This window comes from Heteronotia binoei, chromosome 3 (assembly GCF_032191835.1).
Source record: "Heteronotia binoei isolate CCM8104 ecotype False Entrance Well chromosome 3, APGP_CSIRO_Hbin_v1, whole genome shotgun sequence".
NCBI lineage: Eukaryota > Metazoa > Chordata > Lepidosauria > Squamata > Gekkonidae > Heteronotia > Heteronotia binoei.
In genome coordinates, this window is record NC_083225.1 from 155,402,766 (window position 1) to 155,418,449 (window position 15,684).

The following is a 15,684-nucleotide window of genomic DNA, read 5'->3' on the forward strand; positions in this document are numbered from 1 at the left end:
TTATTAAAAATTTCCATTCTAGAGCAGGAACTAAAATGCCTCTTCCACCAAATGGGAAACCCAAATATGTTTCCACCCCCAAGTGATTAACATTATTCATTCCTTTGCTTCTTATTTATTTATTATTTACATTTATACCCCGCCCTCCCCAGTTGGGCTCAGGGTGGCTAACAACAATTAAAACAACAGTAAAACGACAGTGTTAAATTATTACAATAAAACATTATTAAGAATATAACAATAGAAATTAAGTAGTTTGTGGTTCCAAAAAGTACAGGCTCAGAAAAAGCCATCACTCTGATCACCTTTGATGAATAAAAGCTGTCTCCAGGTGAGTAGACAGCTTTTGTGAATTAGAGTAGATTTTTTCTTTCTTTCAAGACATCCAAATTACTAATATATAAGCATAAGGCTGGACTAAAACTCTGTGAGCTTGTAGTTTTTGTGAGTTTACGGTAAATCTGAATTTGCATTCAGAAGGTATTTTCCTTCTGAAGGGGGGGGGGCTCATCTCTAGACACCTTGATCACAAGAGGCAGCAGCTAAGGTCAGGATCCTATACCTCATTTCTGCTACTGTTTCACTTTATGTGTTGAACAGGCAGTCCTCTGCTTTGAACATGCAGTCCTTCAGCGCTAGGTACTTCTGCTTGCACAAAGCCAGTCTCTTTGAAGGAGATGAAGAGTGTCTAGAATGACAGAGATGTGCTTTGCAAAGCAGACAGCAGCTTTGCAAAGAAAGAAGGAAGCACAAGTAGTGATATGATAGAGGATCAATGGCAAACTATTTACTGGGTACTGTGGACAACAAGTTCAGGGAAAAGCTCTCCCTTGAACCAACACAGCATTACCAGAGCAGTGGGCACTTGAACACATGAAGCTGCACTTACACCAATTTGAAGAAGAAGAAGAAGATATTGGATTTATATCCCGCCCTCCACTCCGAAGAGTCTCAGAGCGGCTCACAATCTCCTTTACCTTCCTCCCCCACAACAGACACCCTGTGAGATGGGTGGGGCTGGAGAGGGCTCTCCCAGCAGCTGCCCTTTCAAGGACAACCTCTGCCAGAGCTATGGCTGACCCAAGGCCATTCCAGCAGGTGCAAGTGCAGGAGTGGGGAATCAAACCCAGTTCTCCCAGATAAGAGTCCACACACTTAACCACTACACCAAACCGGCTCTCCTTAATTTGGTCCTTAATCTAGCAATGTCATTCCTGTCTACTCAGAATGGCAGCAGCTCTTCACAGTCTTGGGTAAAAATCTTTCACATCACCAATTACTTGATTTAAAAAAAAAAAAAAAAACAGGAGATATCTGGTATTGAACCTGAGACCTTCTACATGCCAAGTAAATGCTCTGTCACTAAGTCATGGCCTTTCCCCTAAAAAGACCAAAGGAAAATGTTGAGGGAGAAATAAACCTAACAGCCTATGAACATGACAGGGGGAAATATGCTGTAAGAGCAAGGAACGTTGAGACCTTTGATGCAAATGTGATGACAATTTGATCATTTGGGGGTCATACCGATAGTTTACACCCAAGCTGAGCCCCTGGATCAGATCATGCCGTTTCCCTCGGTGTTCTAATCAGACACCATGTAAACACAGCATTGTTCCTGCTCAGAAACCCCTGCATAAGTTGTTTGGAATGGGGTCATAGGCAGATCAAGCCTTTGCAAATAAGCTACCCTCCACAGGCTTCTTAATACTGCAGCCTTTTATGCCTGAAAGACCTTCTCATTCCCCAGAGAAGGCAGGTATTCCCCAAGGCCATGACTGAATCTAGAGCACTCGTTATTTTCTGAGCACAGGCCATTTACATTTCACACACACAGGTCACTTGCATTTCACTCACACACACACACACACACACACACACCTTAGGGAATGTGCAGTCAGGATTCATCTTTTCAGACATTTAGGCTCTAAATTTTAGAGTACACATGCTGCTTTTTGCAACTGATCTGACAGGAAAGTATTATTTAAATATTCCCAATCTGAGTCATCTATCTCCCCTTTCTGATTGAAAACTAGGAGGTGATGTGGGTATAATGGGCCTAGGAAACAGGCCACTGCAGCCCTCAGAAACCCCTTCCATTGACTACAAATGCGAAGTCAGGCAGCCATAAAGAGACACACAGAGTAATCTCCCATCTGTAAATCACTGTAAAGGATTGGGGGGGGGGGGGTGTATTTAAAGGATGAGGCAAACTCCAGGCCTGCAAAGGGCAGGGGGAGAGAACTTGCAGGAAAGCAGAATGGGAGGGTGCAGGAACCACCAGATTTTTAACAGAATGTAATGCATTCAAATGTTTAAACCTCACTGGATGCTTGGTGAATACTCAATTGCTGACCACAGCAGGTGAACAGACCATGAGCCAAATCAATGGGTGATTGGCCATAGATTTCATTTATACCCCACCTTTCTCCCCAAAAGGAAGACCTGAAGCAGTTTACATGATTCTTTTCCCCTCCATTTTATTCACACAACAACCCTATGCAGTAGGTTGGGCTTAGAGCATATGATTGACTCAAGGTCACCCAGTGAGGAGGAGGAGACTGGATTTTTACCCCACCCTTCACTCAGAGTCTCAGAGCAGTTTAAAAACCCCTTCCCCTCCGCACAACAGACATCCTGTGAGGTCAGCAGGGCTGAGAGAGTTCTTTCAAGAACTGCTCTTGAAGGAACAGCTCTAAGTGAACTTGTAACAGATTCAAGATCACACCAACAGGTGTATGTGGAGGTGTGGGGAATCAAACCTAGTTCTCCCACGCTCCTAACCACCACTCCAAATGAGCTTCCATGGCAGAGTGAGGTCTCCCAGATCCTAGTATGCTTGATGACAGGAGATATTCCAATTAGTGGTTATTTAAAGAAAAAGACAATATTGTCTGCTCTAACTGACAGTGGCTTTCAAGGATCTCAGGCAGAGCTGTTTCACATCATGTGCTACCTGATCTTTTTAACTGGAAGTGCCGACGATTGAACCCAGGACCTTCTGCATGCCAAGGAGATGCTTTACCACTGAACCATGGCCCCTCCCCTACTTTATTTTTTTAAGCCACCCCCCATAGCAGGGACAGGAGGTGGCCATCATGGGGACAGTGGCAAAGCAAACAACTGCAATATGGATGGAAGTAGAAAATTCCAAACTTTCCTGCCCACAAAACAGTCATCCAGGCTTTGCTTCAGTCTTTCACAAAACTTTGGAACAAAACAGGTTTGGGAAAGACAGATGTGGAAGGGGAGCCAGAGAAAACCAGGGGGTACACAAATACTTCCATAATGTGGAACTGAGGGAGGGGAAACACTTCACAACAGCATCAGTGCTGCGACAACCTGTGTGGAAATGGCCATAGATGCAAATTTATAAAGATAGTTTGCACGTATACCAACATCTACTGCAGAGCCCGCCTACAGAGTATACTTAGTGCAGCCTAAGCAGCAATTTGCATTCCATTATGTGCCATAAATAAGGACTCGCTTGCTTGCATACTATGCTCACCTAATAGTGTCATTCTCTCTAATAATAATAGTAATATGGGTGGCCCCCACGCTGATCAAGAGGGCAGAAAAAGGAAGCCAACCATAGACGTGAGGGAAGAGGAGAGTAATGCAAAAAAAATTTTTTTTTAAAATTAATAAAAAAACACCCCTCTCCCTCCATGCCATCATGTCAAGGGCTATGCATGTTCATTGCGCAGAATGATTGATAGCAGAAAACTGGCCTGATTGAGCTTCCCTCAGTTAAAATTAACCTGCCCTTTAGGCTGTGAGGGAGACAGACCCCTCCCAATAGCTGAATGGGAAAAATCAGGGTGGAGGATTCACACCATCAGCCCACCTCAGCCTCCAGTGCTGCAAACTCTTAAAATTATAAACTGTGCTCTTTTCACAGCTGAAAGATGTTGGGGAGGGGATTAAATAGGATTGGAGGGAAATCGCTTCCTCTGACCCTAATTAATCCCAACCCCCAGGACTCTTTAAGCTGCAAAAAAGTGCTAAGTACCTAAAGCTTAAAGTATTCTAGAAAAGGGGAGGAATGGAGAGGGAAGGAAGGAAGAATGAATTATGGTCAGGCGATAATATATCAGATACTGCAGGCAAAGACAGTTTAAAACACACCATCAACATAGAGGATCGACAGAAGGATTTGAAGGTAAATGAACAGCAGCCTATGCGGGCAGCCAAGTTCTAGCTATAGCATGCAGCAATGAAACTTCCTACATAGCACATGCTTGGGTATTAATTGGGATCAAAGAGCTTTTTCTCCTTCAACCTCTGGTTGAGCCCCCTGCCGATCCTTGTGGAACCCCTTTCTGTATGCATCAAATGAACATTTATCCATGCATGAAACCAGTAAAACAACAGACAAATGTATGCACAGAAAAACGTCAAAATACATCTCTTCCATCCCCCTATGCTGCCATGTAACCAAAGAGGAATACATCACACCGTCATAAAAGCGTACTGCAAATACAAGCATAAGCATGCCGAGAAACAAACCACATGATACAGACAACTGAAATCCACATCTGGACTGCAGGTTTCCAATTTGGCTCAGAACAGAGCTTCTCCTCAAATCTGACTCCACAGAAGGTATCTCAGTTCATCAGAACAAAGACCATAAATACAAACTATGCAGCAAACAGCATGAAGCTCAGTTTCCTTCTCACAAGTACCTGATGCCAAGATCTGTTGCTCTCTCCTAAGGAGGGACTAAGGGCAAATGGCTAAGGATCTGGACAGGAGCCAGCATTTTCTTTTGTAATACTTATTCTCGTCACCACGTGCACGACAATACAAAGTTGCAAGGAACACGCAGCATTGAGCAAAGAAAGAATGTGGGCATCAAAACTGACACCTCCTATTGCTACCTTAACATGTGGAGGTTTTCACTGCTGCCAGAGATCTTCTTGGCACAATAACAGGGAGATGAGAATTATGATGACAGATTCTTCACATCCGCCCTCATACATGTGTGTCTTCCACAGCTTGACTATTCCCATTGTAGAAAACTCTTCTTTAAAGTTTATGTTGAAGCTACAACTTTCCTGCTGCCAAAATCCGTAGCTACTTGTCTCCCTCTAAATGGTTGCAGAGAATCAATGTGCTGGATCAGCGGTTCTCAAATATTAACATCCTGAGGGACCCTTATTTTGATTTAAAGTTTTTCAAAGACCTCCCATATCCTCTCATACTCCCTTAACAGTGCATGCCATCACGTGCTGGCCCTGCATGCCACACGTCAGACAGCCAACCCCTTGTCTTAGAGTATGTGGCAACAAGCGTGCCCAGGCTGTTGAGACTTCCATCCTCTTATGTCTGTCAGATAGTTATTGTCTATGCATGCCAAAAGATACCTATCTTTATGCTGAGATACTTTGCACTGGAAAACAGGGTGGGAAACAGTTCAAATATATACCAAAAACAGCTGTGACACATTTGGACAATTCCCTCCCTGGTGCCACTCAGCTAATTTAAGTAGCCAGGGCTGAACTACTAGATCTCTGCTGTGTATGTGGACTCAATAGAGGACTGAATTAGGGCGTTCCTGTCTGGCTCATTGGAGCCATACGAATGGGGACTTGGGAACAATGGGCAGTAGGATCCAAATCCCTGCTGTCTTACACCAATCACAAGCCCCCGCCAGTTTGAATGACCCAATAATGTGCTTGCACAAGAACCCTGAGTTGTATATAGTTGGCCTCGTTGGGTCAGTTTTCCAGTCTTTACAGTGCAGCCATCTACAATGCTGTACCTAATAAAGAGCTGTTATTCACTATCACCTCGCCTCTTCCATGTGTAGAATCCACTATATTATAATCTCACCGACCAAGCAGCACATCTTCTTGCTAACATCCTGAGGTGGTCTGGTAGTTAGTTGACTGATGGGAGTCACATCTCCATGAGTTCCTACCATTTAAAAGAGCAGGAAGGTGATTCTTTTAAGGCAGATATTTTCTTCCCCCACCTCGCTTACCAGACAACTAAGCTCCATTTTTACACTGGAGGATGCAAGAAGGGCTCAAGAAAGGTCTGATGAAGGGCTCTTAGAAAGGTCTGATGGCCCCCCTGGAATAGCCCCACAGACTTCCCCTCTACCCCTAGTTTGAGAAACAATGGGCCAAATCAGATCATCATCATCTCCTCACTCTCTTCATTATTCTCATGATGTTTCTAAAGAAGAACTGCATGTAGCTGTGGCAGGTCCATTTTTTAAAAAGCTGGCAGAACAACAGCAGGGGAAAAAAAATCAGCCGCAGAGAAGTGGCAAGCAAAAAGAAGAAGATGATGATGATACTAGATTTATATCCCGCCCTAAGCTCTGAATCTCAGAGTGGTCACAATTTCCTTTACCTTCCCCCCCTCCACAACATTCTTCTGCCCACTCCTCACAGCACCCACACAGGCTGCTGTCACCCAACCCAGGCTCACTTTCTGGCTCAAACTCCACCAAGGTGAAAAGCAGCTGGGGAGAAGGATTGCAGCAGAGTTAGAAGCAGTGGCATTGCCACACTCACTCATCTGCCTGGTACTTTTTTTATTGTGAACTGCCTCTAGGGTTTCCAGCCGCCACTGGGGCTTGCAGACAGGGTTGCCAACCTTCAGATGATAACTGGGGATCTCCTAGAATTTCAACTGATTTCCAGACAACAGAGATTAGTTCCTTTGGAGAAAATGGCTGCTCTGGAAGGTAGACTCTATAGCATTACGCCCCTCTGAAGTCCCTCCCCAAACCCAACCCTCCTCAGGCTTCACCACCAATTTATCCAGATATTTCCCAATCCAGAGCTGGCAATCCTATCTAGAAATCTGGAATTACAACTGATCTCCAGACTCCAAAGATCAACTTCCCTGACTACTTAGAAGAGTACGCTCTATGGCATTATATCTCACTGAGGTCCCTCCCCTCTGCCATACCCCACCCTCCCCAGGTTCTACCCCCAAATCTCCAATAATTTCCCAATCCAGAGTTTGCAATCCTAACTGCCTCCGAACTAGCTGCTTTAACACACATTCAAGCATTTGGATCTTGTGCTGAATTTTGATTTTTCATGATAAACTCTATTAAGCTTCTGCACCCCTGATATGGTGCAGAATGAAGAACTGAACTCAAAGTGCTTGTCCTAATCTGCTGCTTCTGCTAATGTCTCCCAAAACGCTGCCAGCCTTTTCAGAAGGTAGCACAACCTTGTCATTCATTGCACAATTCATCAGACCCTGGATCCCTTTCAGCAAGGAGGCCATCTAGCTAGTGATAAATAGACAGCAGTTTCCTGGTGATTGTCTTTCTGGACATTTCAGCATAGCATTTAGCCAAATCCTGATGGTCTGGCAGACTTAAAATGATGCAGCATTAGCAGGGGTCATTTTGTAGAAAAATAGGTGGTGGAGCTCACCTAGGGATTGTTATGCAGCTGCACCTACTGCTCAATGGACATGGTAGATAGGTGGGGAGGAAGAGGGGGAACTCTCAGAAAGGTTCAGGAGCTATGCTCCTGTGAGCTGCTGCTGAATTCAAGGCCTGAGCATTAGCCTATTCATGTTTGCTTGGGAATAATCCACTGTGTCCAGCACATCTGTCACTCAGTAAGGTGCAGACAGGATTGTAGCATTAGTCTGTTTACTTACATTCAACTACTATGAGAATAATCCTAAGGAGGTCTATTCAGTGAGTACTGCAGGAAATGTACTATAATTAGGTTTGCCAATCTCCATGTGAAACCTAGAGATCACCCAGAATTTCAATTGATTTCCAGGCAACAGAGATCTGTTCCCCTGGAGAAAATGACTGCTTTGGAGGGTGGACTCTATGGCATCATATCCTGCTGAACTCCCATCTCTCCCGAAATCCCACCCTCCCCAGGCTCCACCTCTAAAATCGTCAGGAAATTTTCCAACCTGGAGTTGGCAACCCTGTCTTCCAAAATCCTGATGGATGATAGTTAAATGGCTGTTCATTTTGCTTACAGAAGAAATTGTGGGTTAGCGTTCATCAGACAAGACAACTCTGGAAAGGTATGGGGTCTCCAGTGCAAACTGCATGATGGGATTTACAGCCTACACTGCTGACACCAGTACAAACTAAAACTTTTTTAAAAAAAGAATATAGAAGTTTTCATCTCTTGTGGTCACTAAATAAAAACTTGAAAACGTATCTGCAACCACAAGTGTTGCAGAAAAGCTGAGAAATTCCTTTTTATTTAAAGGAGCATTTTTAAAAAGTGCTGCTGTCATCATGAATTGCCCAACTTCACAGTAAACAAGTCCTAACCATGGTGAACATGTCCCCCACCCCACTCGGGACTCAGGTGGTTTCAAATATTATGAGGAAGAGGAGAGCATGGATAACAAGATGCTTGTGAATCCCATTTTTACACTTTTGTTATAATGTGCAAAGAGGGAAAGTTGAATTTTTTTTGTGGGCGAGATACATGGGCAGCAGATGTTGCATCTGAGATATGTAACATCCTTCTTAGCACATTCAGTACTCTAAGTACTCTAAGACATTTTTACCTCCCTTTCCATCACTGAGTCTTCAAAGTGGCTTACAATCCAAACCAAAATAATGCAAATCCAAAACTCACACAAATTAAAATGCTTGCAAGACTATAACAGAACCAGCAGTAGCAAGACAGGCAAACAGCAAAATGGGAAGGGGGGGAATGTTGTTACATGACAAAAGCTTGAGACATTAACATGTGCATCAGAAGCACAAGGGAAAAAATCAATCCAATATTTCTGCACCCAAAACCATTTGTTCTACTCCAGGTTACTCTTAAGGATTCAATACCAATTGGAAAGCCATGTTGTAGGGAGACAGCTAGTGTGGGGAAAGTGGACTCAGACCCATGTTTGAGGTGCCCTAGATTTCTCTTCAACTATCTGGACTATTGGGGTGGGGGGTGTTTCATACATTTCTTGCATTATAACTTGTATTACAGAAATTAATACCTGAGTCACCAGTACTTTCATAAGAGGCACATACATAAAACACCTTGTAGAAAGTACAGAGCACCTATTTTGCTTTCTTGATATGTTCCACAAGTGGCACAGCTGTGGCAGTTCTTGCATGGGTAACCTCTACAGTTTGACGAGTACTTCTGAAGAAAGAAGCAAAAAATGCAAATAGAGACAAGGAAAAGGGTAACATAGGCTGCGAGCAGACCAGCACTTTGGGCTGACTCAGAGGCACCTCTGAAATAGACCTAAAAAATCCTTCCACACACAAACATCTGCTGCCCGTCCTCGTTCTGTACTCACCCCGTCCTCTGGTCTCCGCAGTGCGACTCAAAAAGCTACCACTTCCAAATTGGTAGCAAATTTTTGAGCCGCACATCAGTCGCCTCCTTGGCGTCTGGAAGCAGAAGGGCATAAGCAAGGCTCCTTGGTGGTGTAAAACCATCAAGCTGCCCCAAGTCACATCTGGCTTATTAAAATAAAAACTGTTCAGTGCTCATGAGTGCATGAGCATGTGTGCGCACATGCATGCATATGCATGAATATGTGCGTACACATGTGCATGACTACTGAAAATGTATGGGGAAGCTGAGTGATGGGAATGGTGTGCAACAGCTGTCTGAACACACCCATGTCGCCCCATTGGATGGGATGTCACCCCATGGATGGGATGGGGATGGTTTGTGGGGGAGCATGTGGAGGCATCAGGATGGCGCTTTTTGAGCTGGCCCAATTCAAGATGCCTCCCGAGTCCCAACTGCCCCAAAATGCGGGTCTGTTATCAAACATACAACGGTTAGGGGAGACACAACCTTCTCTATCAGTCCACCTCTTCTGCTATGTTCTACTACAACAGCTCCACTTCTCTAAGCAAAGCTTTCTGAAGGTCCCACCCTACAACACAGGTAAAATTGGCAATTGCTCATTCATGTGTATTCTTGGTGTGGCTCCTATGTTGTGGTATGGTTTACCTGAGGCTCTTAGAAAGGCCCCCACACTTCTTTCATTTTGCAAAATGGATGAAATGAAATTGTTCAGGAGAGCATTCCGATAGAAAGAGCAAAGCTGGAGTAACTTTTTTTAGTGATAGTCTTTCCTACACTGATTGTCTTTTGCCCTAAATAGGGATGGGCACAAACCACAAAAATATGGTTCAGTCATGGGTGAACCATGAATCGAACCACGAATCCAGTTGGAACTTCAGTTCGCAACCACAAACCAGGCAAAATTCATCATGAACAAAGGTTCAGAGGCTGGTTCATGCCCATTCCTAGCCTTAAACAGATAGGTGTAGGCAGTACTGATTGTCCTTGTCTTAAATAAATATGTTGTTTGGGGTCTTCCTTACTCTACAGTCCCAGCCCAACTGTACCATTTTATGTGACTTGGAATCTTTGCTGTTAGATTAAACCGTTATCATACTTTGTAATCTGTTCACTGTCTTCATGGCATTATCATATTTTATAATCTCTTTACTGATTGACTGAATTTTTTTTTCTTACTTGTTATTTGCCTTGAGTCCCAGTGAGAAAGGCAGACTAATAATAATGATGACTCGAAGGATTATTGTTTTGTGGCAAACCAGTTTGCCATTACATGCAACAACAAGAAAACTATGTTTACAAAAATCATTGCTTGCTAGCAAGCCAAAACTGAAATCACAATGAAACCATGGTTTCCACATACATGCAAACTATGGTTTAGAGCAATTTATTTTCATTTCATTTTATTCAATTTATATCCCGCCCTCCCCACCGAGGCAGCTCAGGGCAGCTCACAACATAAAATTCTAACAATAAGATTAATGAATATTAAAATACATTAAATAGTTTACAGTAGTTAAAACAAGAAAACGATCTATCAATGTGCTATCCTACAACCTTCCTTTGGGGTGTTTCAGGTACCGGTCAGTTATATGCCAACCAGAAGAGGACTGTCTTACAGGCCCTGCAGAACTGCCCAAGGAAATTTATAATTTCCAGTTGAGACATAACAACAAACTCTGGTTTGCCAAGGATGAAACACAAGGGGTTAAGTAAGAGAGAACATGTGACTCCAAACCTTGTTCACATAATGGCTGAACTGAGTGAGTTCGTCAAGTGTCAAAAAAATTCACAACAGATCCAAAAGCAGCCCCATGGGGTGGTGTACACAGATGAAAATGGGGGTGGGCAGGCTAAAGCCACTTTCCTGTATGCTGTAGTCTCAAACAGAAAAAGAGATGATGTGCATTTGGAAGGCACAAAACTTGCACTGCACAAGCAGGGCCTTTTTTCTAGAAAAAGCCCAGCAGGGACTCATTTGCATATTAGGCCACACCCCCTGGTGTCAAGCCAGCCAGAACTGCATTCCTGCTCATTAAAAGCTCTGTGCACAAGTAATACAAAGTCCTCATGTTGTTCCGAATGAACATAAAGACTTGTATAGATGGAACCGGTGAGTGTGCATTTTCAACTGTTCCAAAGATCGACTCATTTTTCCTTCCTCCTGCAGTTGTTCTGCCTCTCTCTTTGCTTGAAGAGTTTCATCTTCTCTTGAGCTACAGAAAAAGCCCAAGAACCCCTGCAATAGGAGCAAAAGCAGCATTTGCTCTGTAAAAGCAAGCCAACAGGAAGTTAAGGCAGGCATCTCAGCCCAAAACAAGCAGTTATGGGAGCACAGATTCTTCCTCTCCTTGGCCCTTCACATAAGCCTAGCAATGATTACTAAGAGGTGGCCCAGAGGAAAGTAAGACGCAAAGTTCTGCCAACACCGCTTCCTGTGACTTCCTCAAATTATTCCTTTTCACAGGGATCTCTCTTCCAATCACAGAGTTCCTCAGTAGCCTTCCCTGAATCATCAAGACAAACCGGAAAGATCACTGTGCAAAACAACACCAATGCATGATGGAATAAAGCAAAGACAACATGACTTGAATCCTCAGCACACACACGCGCGCGCACGCCTGTTGTTCTGATTAATTCTTTTGAATGCATTTATTAAAATAAATAATTTTTGGAAGGTATTTGGCTTCACATAGTCCCAGTTCTGAAAGTTTCTTCTGGATACAAAGTAATGCTCTAGCCTAAGTTACATGTGCAAGCTCACCAATTAAATACAGTCTCAAGGATCCCAAACTCCTTTCTTACAGCTGAGTAAATTGTCAGGTCCATTACTGCGCTTCTCCATCCCCACACAGAAGATAAAAAGAACACCGTCAGGTTTCCGTACCCAATCACAGGTCAAAAAGGACCCTTGGATTATTGCCTTGCCCCATGTTGATGGGAAGGGTTCAAATAAAATTACCCATCAATGGCCAATTCCCTATCAGAACTGATGTAATTTCAGCTCAGAAGTTTCAGACAGGGAGATCTGGAAGGTTACAAGTCTTATGCTACTGACATTTCACTCCCCCCTGCCACCTTCATTTTGCCCTCACAGCTATCTGATGATAGATTTTACCTTAATATTATTCTACCTGCTTCCACTGCAACTAAACAAAGGAGTGAAACTCCCACATCTCTGCTGCTGACTGTGATCCTTACAATTTAACCTACACCCTAAGAGCTGCCTCCCAGCCTTTCAATGGCCTGTGGTCTAACAGAGTTTTTATTTCTGGACCATGCAGTGCCGCCAAGGGGAACACGCCAATCAACATGAAGAACAACACAGATTTTACCCATCCTGATCCTTCTAACAAGCCATGCCTGATGGACTTAACTGTCCTGCAAAAAAAGCTGTTGACAAAGTACCCATTTGCAGGAGTTGTATAGCCTCCCATTATAACCTCTGATGTAATAAATTTAAAAAACCGGATTATCATTTCTATTTCCACAGCTGCACTGAACTTGAGAGAAATGCTGCTCAATTTGTGACCTACGGCCCACCAGGGGCTCTGATCTATTTTTTGCTGCCTGCCTAGTCTGCAAAATCAGAAGGGTTGTGTCACAAAGGCACAGGCTTGAAACTTGGCTTAGTAGTCCTCACAGACATGATCTCCTAGACCTTCTCCTGCAGTTTTTCCCAATCCACTCCTCACATGCCTTTCCTGTCTTTGGTGGGAGAAGCCTGTATTGTTGCTGTGGACAATCCAAGGGGAAAAGCTGTACAATGGAGCTAGCTGCATTTAGGCACTGCTTGAGAGACACACACAACCAGGCTTGGCAACCTACCATCACACACATTTGTCAAATACATTAAGCTCATATTATGATGAATCTGTGTTTGTGGGGAAAATGTTTTGTGCAATGATCAGGAACAGGAGAATAACACTGTGCACTCTGGCAAGCTACAGTACCGTGTAACAGGAAAGACCCTTTTCACTTATATAAGCATGCTCCCCTATGGAGGCGTGCCTTCCACAGAGGACCGTCACAACAGTTTATTGGATAAACAGCCTTTATAATTGTTGCTGAAGTTGCCTTGCCCTGGAAACTCTGAGTCTTAAGAAATCTAATAAATCTATTCTGAGAACATTATGTCTACCCAGATGGCAATAAGCGAGGAAGAAAACTTCAGTAATTCCCCATCAAATTTTCAGTTTCTAAGGGGGGGGGGCCACCTCCTACTTCCGTTCAAAGAATCAGCAGCATGTGTCGTCACCCAGCCCACTTTTAAGAAAGCTAATCTGTTTCTCTCTGTGTCTCCAACCATTCCCTTCAAAACCAAATTGGCGCTGCCACCTCCCACAGTCTGACGCACCATATGCTCATCTGAAGAAATGTATCACAGGCGAGGCAGGGTATGGGTTTCTGGTAAGAAACACAGGAAGCACTGCTCAGCCTCTCACTGTATCTGAACTCCCCCCCCCCCCCGTTATCTGTTGTTCAAGAAAGAAAATTATGTGGATTTTTACCAGAACCTATGAACCAGTCCTGATTCACCTCCCCCCCCCCCCCCCCCGCAAAAAAAACAACCCTGCCAAACCACCTTCTATTCCCACTTATTTTGGTGGAAGTTCAGGGTTTGTTGCATCTTGGAAAAAGTGTCCAGATCTTGAAGGACCAAATTCTTGCTGAGATCAGAAAGTCTTCTGTACCCCACCCCTGGGTGCGAAAAGTCTTAATAATTCCTTCTCTGAATACATCAAGTTGGAAATCTTGGTAGTACATCCTTAGCTTTCCTCTCTCTGCCACACAGTAAAATATTTCACTAAACTAAGAAGACTGTAGGTTGGTCACTCCTGATAAACAAATCAGTAGGCAGTATTCACATGCTTTACAGTAGCAGACCAAATAAACCTGGACATTTAATCCTCCCTGTCCAAGAGGACCCATCACTAGACAATGTAAGAAATAAAGAAGACTTTTTTTATTACCATCTTGTCCAGAGCTCTCAAGATATTCCGTCAGATCACAGCCAAATACGCTTGTGGCTCCTTTCCTTTTGAGTTTCGGCTTTCCTCCCTTGTTCTTCATGAGTTAGTTCCAAAAAGAGGTTTGTCCCCCTCCTTCCTTTCCCCCCCACCCCCCTCGTTTTGCTTGGGACAAGTGCAAAGGTCCTCCTTTTTCTTCAGACCCTCGTTGCCTGGGTCCTGTTTCCGGTCAGCGACATCAAACATCCAGAAGAACTTCTAGCTGGAAGAATCAACATTAATCCCCACCAGATGTTGAGCTGCTGTGGCTTCTGCTCTTGCAGGAGGGAGATGTCAGGACAATACAGAGATCTCCAGCAGGCAGCAGCAGAGAGATCATAGCCCAAGTTCAGAAGGGTTCTCCTCAGAGGGAGGTGGATGGTGGTGGCCACAGTGAAATTGGCAACAGGGGGCAGATGTTGGCCAAGGGTCTCACTTCCTTGCCACTTACTCCCAGGAACTTCACAAGCCAAATCAAGCAGGCAGTCCAATTAAATCAAGCTGGATCTCACCAAATCCTTCAGAGAGTAGTTATCGGACACTTCGGATCTTTTCTTCCATGAACTTGTAAAAAAGAAAAGAGGAGGGGAGAGTGAAGGAGAAAGACACAACTAGGCAATTACTCTTCTCTTTTTTCCCTCCCAGACTTTTCAAACTATGTTAGAACAAGGAAAGGGTTTTCTACATTAATGCCCTCTCTCTCTCTCGCTTTCCCCTTTCCTCTGTTTTTACAAATCCTGGGATTATCCAGCTCAGGAAATGCTGGAAGGAAGTTAGCTGGGGAGGGGGCGGAGGATGAACTTTTTTGGCAGTGGTCTGTGTGTTTAAGAAAAAGTCAGGGCAGGGGAGAGGCAGGCAGAGGGTTTTTAGAGCAGGGAGGGAGGGGGGATGTCCTGCCCGCTCAAAGATAACGGGACAGCCTGAAAGGAAATCGTTCCACTGAGTAGGGGCCCGGAGCAGCTCAGAGCTCTGACGTTTCCTGTTCCACAAATGGTCAGCTCTGGGGGAAAAAATGCCTAGGGAGGGGCCGGGGAGGAGGAAAGAGCATAACTGGTTTCAATAAATGGCCAAGGCTCCTTCTACACCGGGGCACCGCTCAGCGTAAATGTTGCTTTCTACATACTTTGCCTGCTGTTCTCTCCTGCAAGAAAAGGGGGGTGGGGGGAGAGGGACACTGGTTAGGCTGCGGGAAAGACCTGGGAAACTGTGAAAAGGCAGGCAAAAGAAGGACGATCTTGAAGTCCAGCAGACAAAGGCGCTTTCTCTCTCTCACACACACACACACAGGCGCGCGCGTTATTGCAGACCAGAAACAGATGCTCTCCAGTCCTAAATCTGCACTCTGGAATCAGTTCGCAGCCCCTTCTCTTCAGCGAAGTAAAACAAGT

At 44.3% G+C, this 15,684-nt stretch overlaps 1 protein-coding gene across 1 annotated transcript in view; it reads right to left on the reverse strand.

Moving 5' to 3' along the window:
• ARHGAP31 (Rho GTPase activating protein 31) overlaps positions 1-14,409 on the reverse strand; it is a 148,013-nt gene extending 133,604 nt beyond the window's left edge. Inside the window, exon 1 of the mRNA XM_060234660.1 lies at positions 14,261-14,409. Coding sequence (XP_060090643.1) covers positions 14,261-14,360 — 100 coding nt within the window. The 5' untranslated portion in view covers positions 14,361-14,409. The remainder of the gene's footprint in view (positions 1-14,260) is intronic.
• Between the last annotated feature and the right edge of the window lie 1,275 nt (positions 14,410-15,684).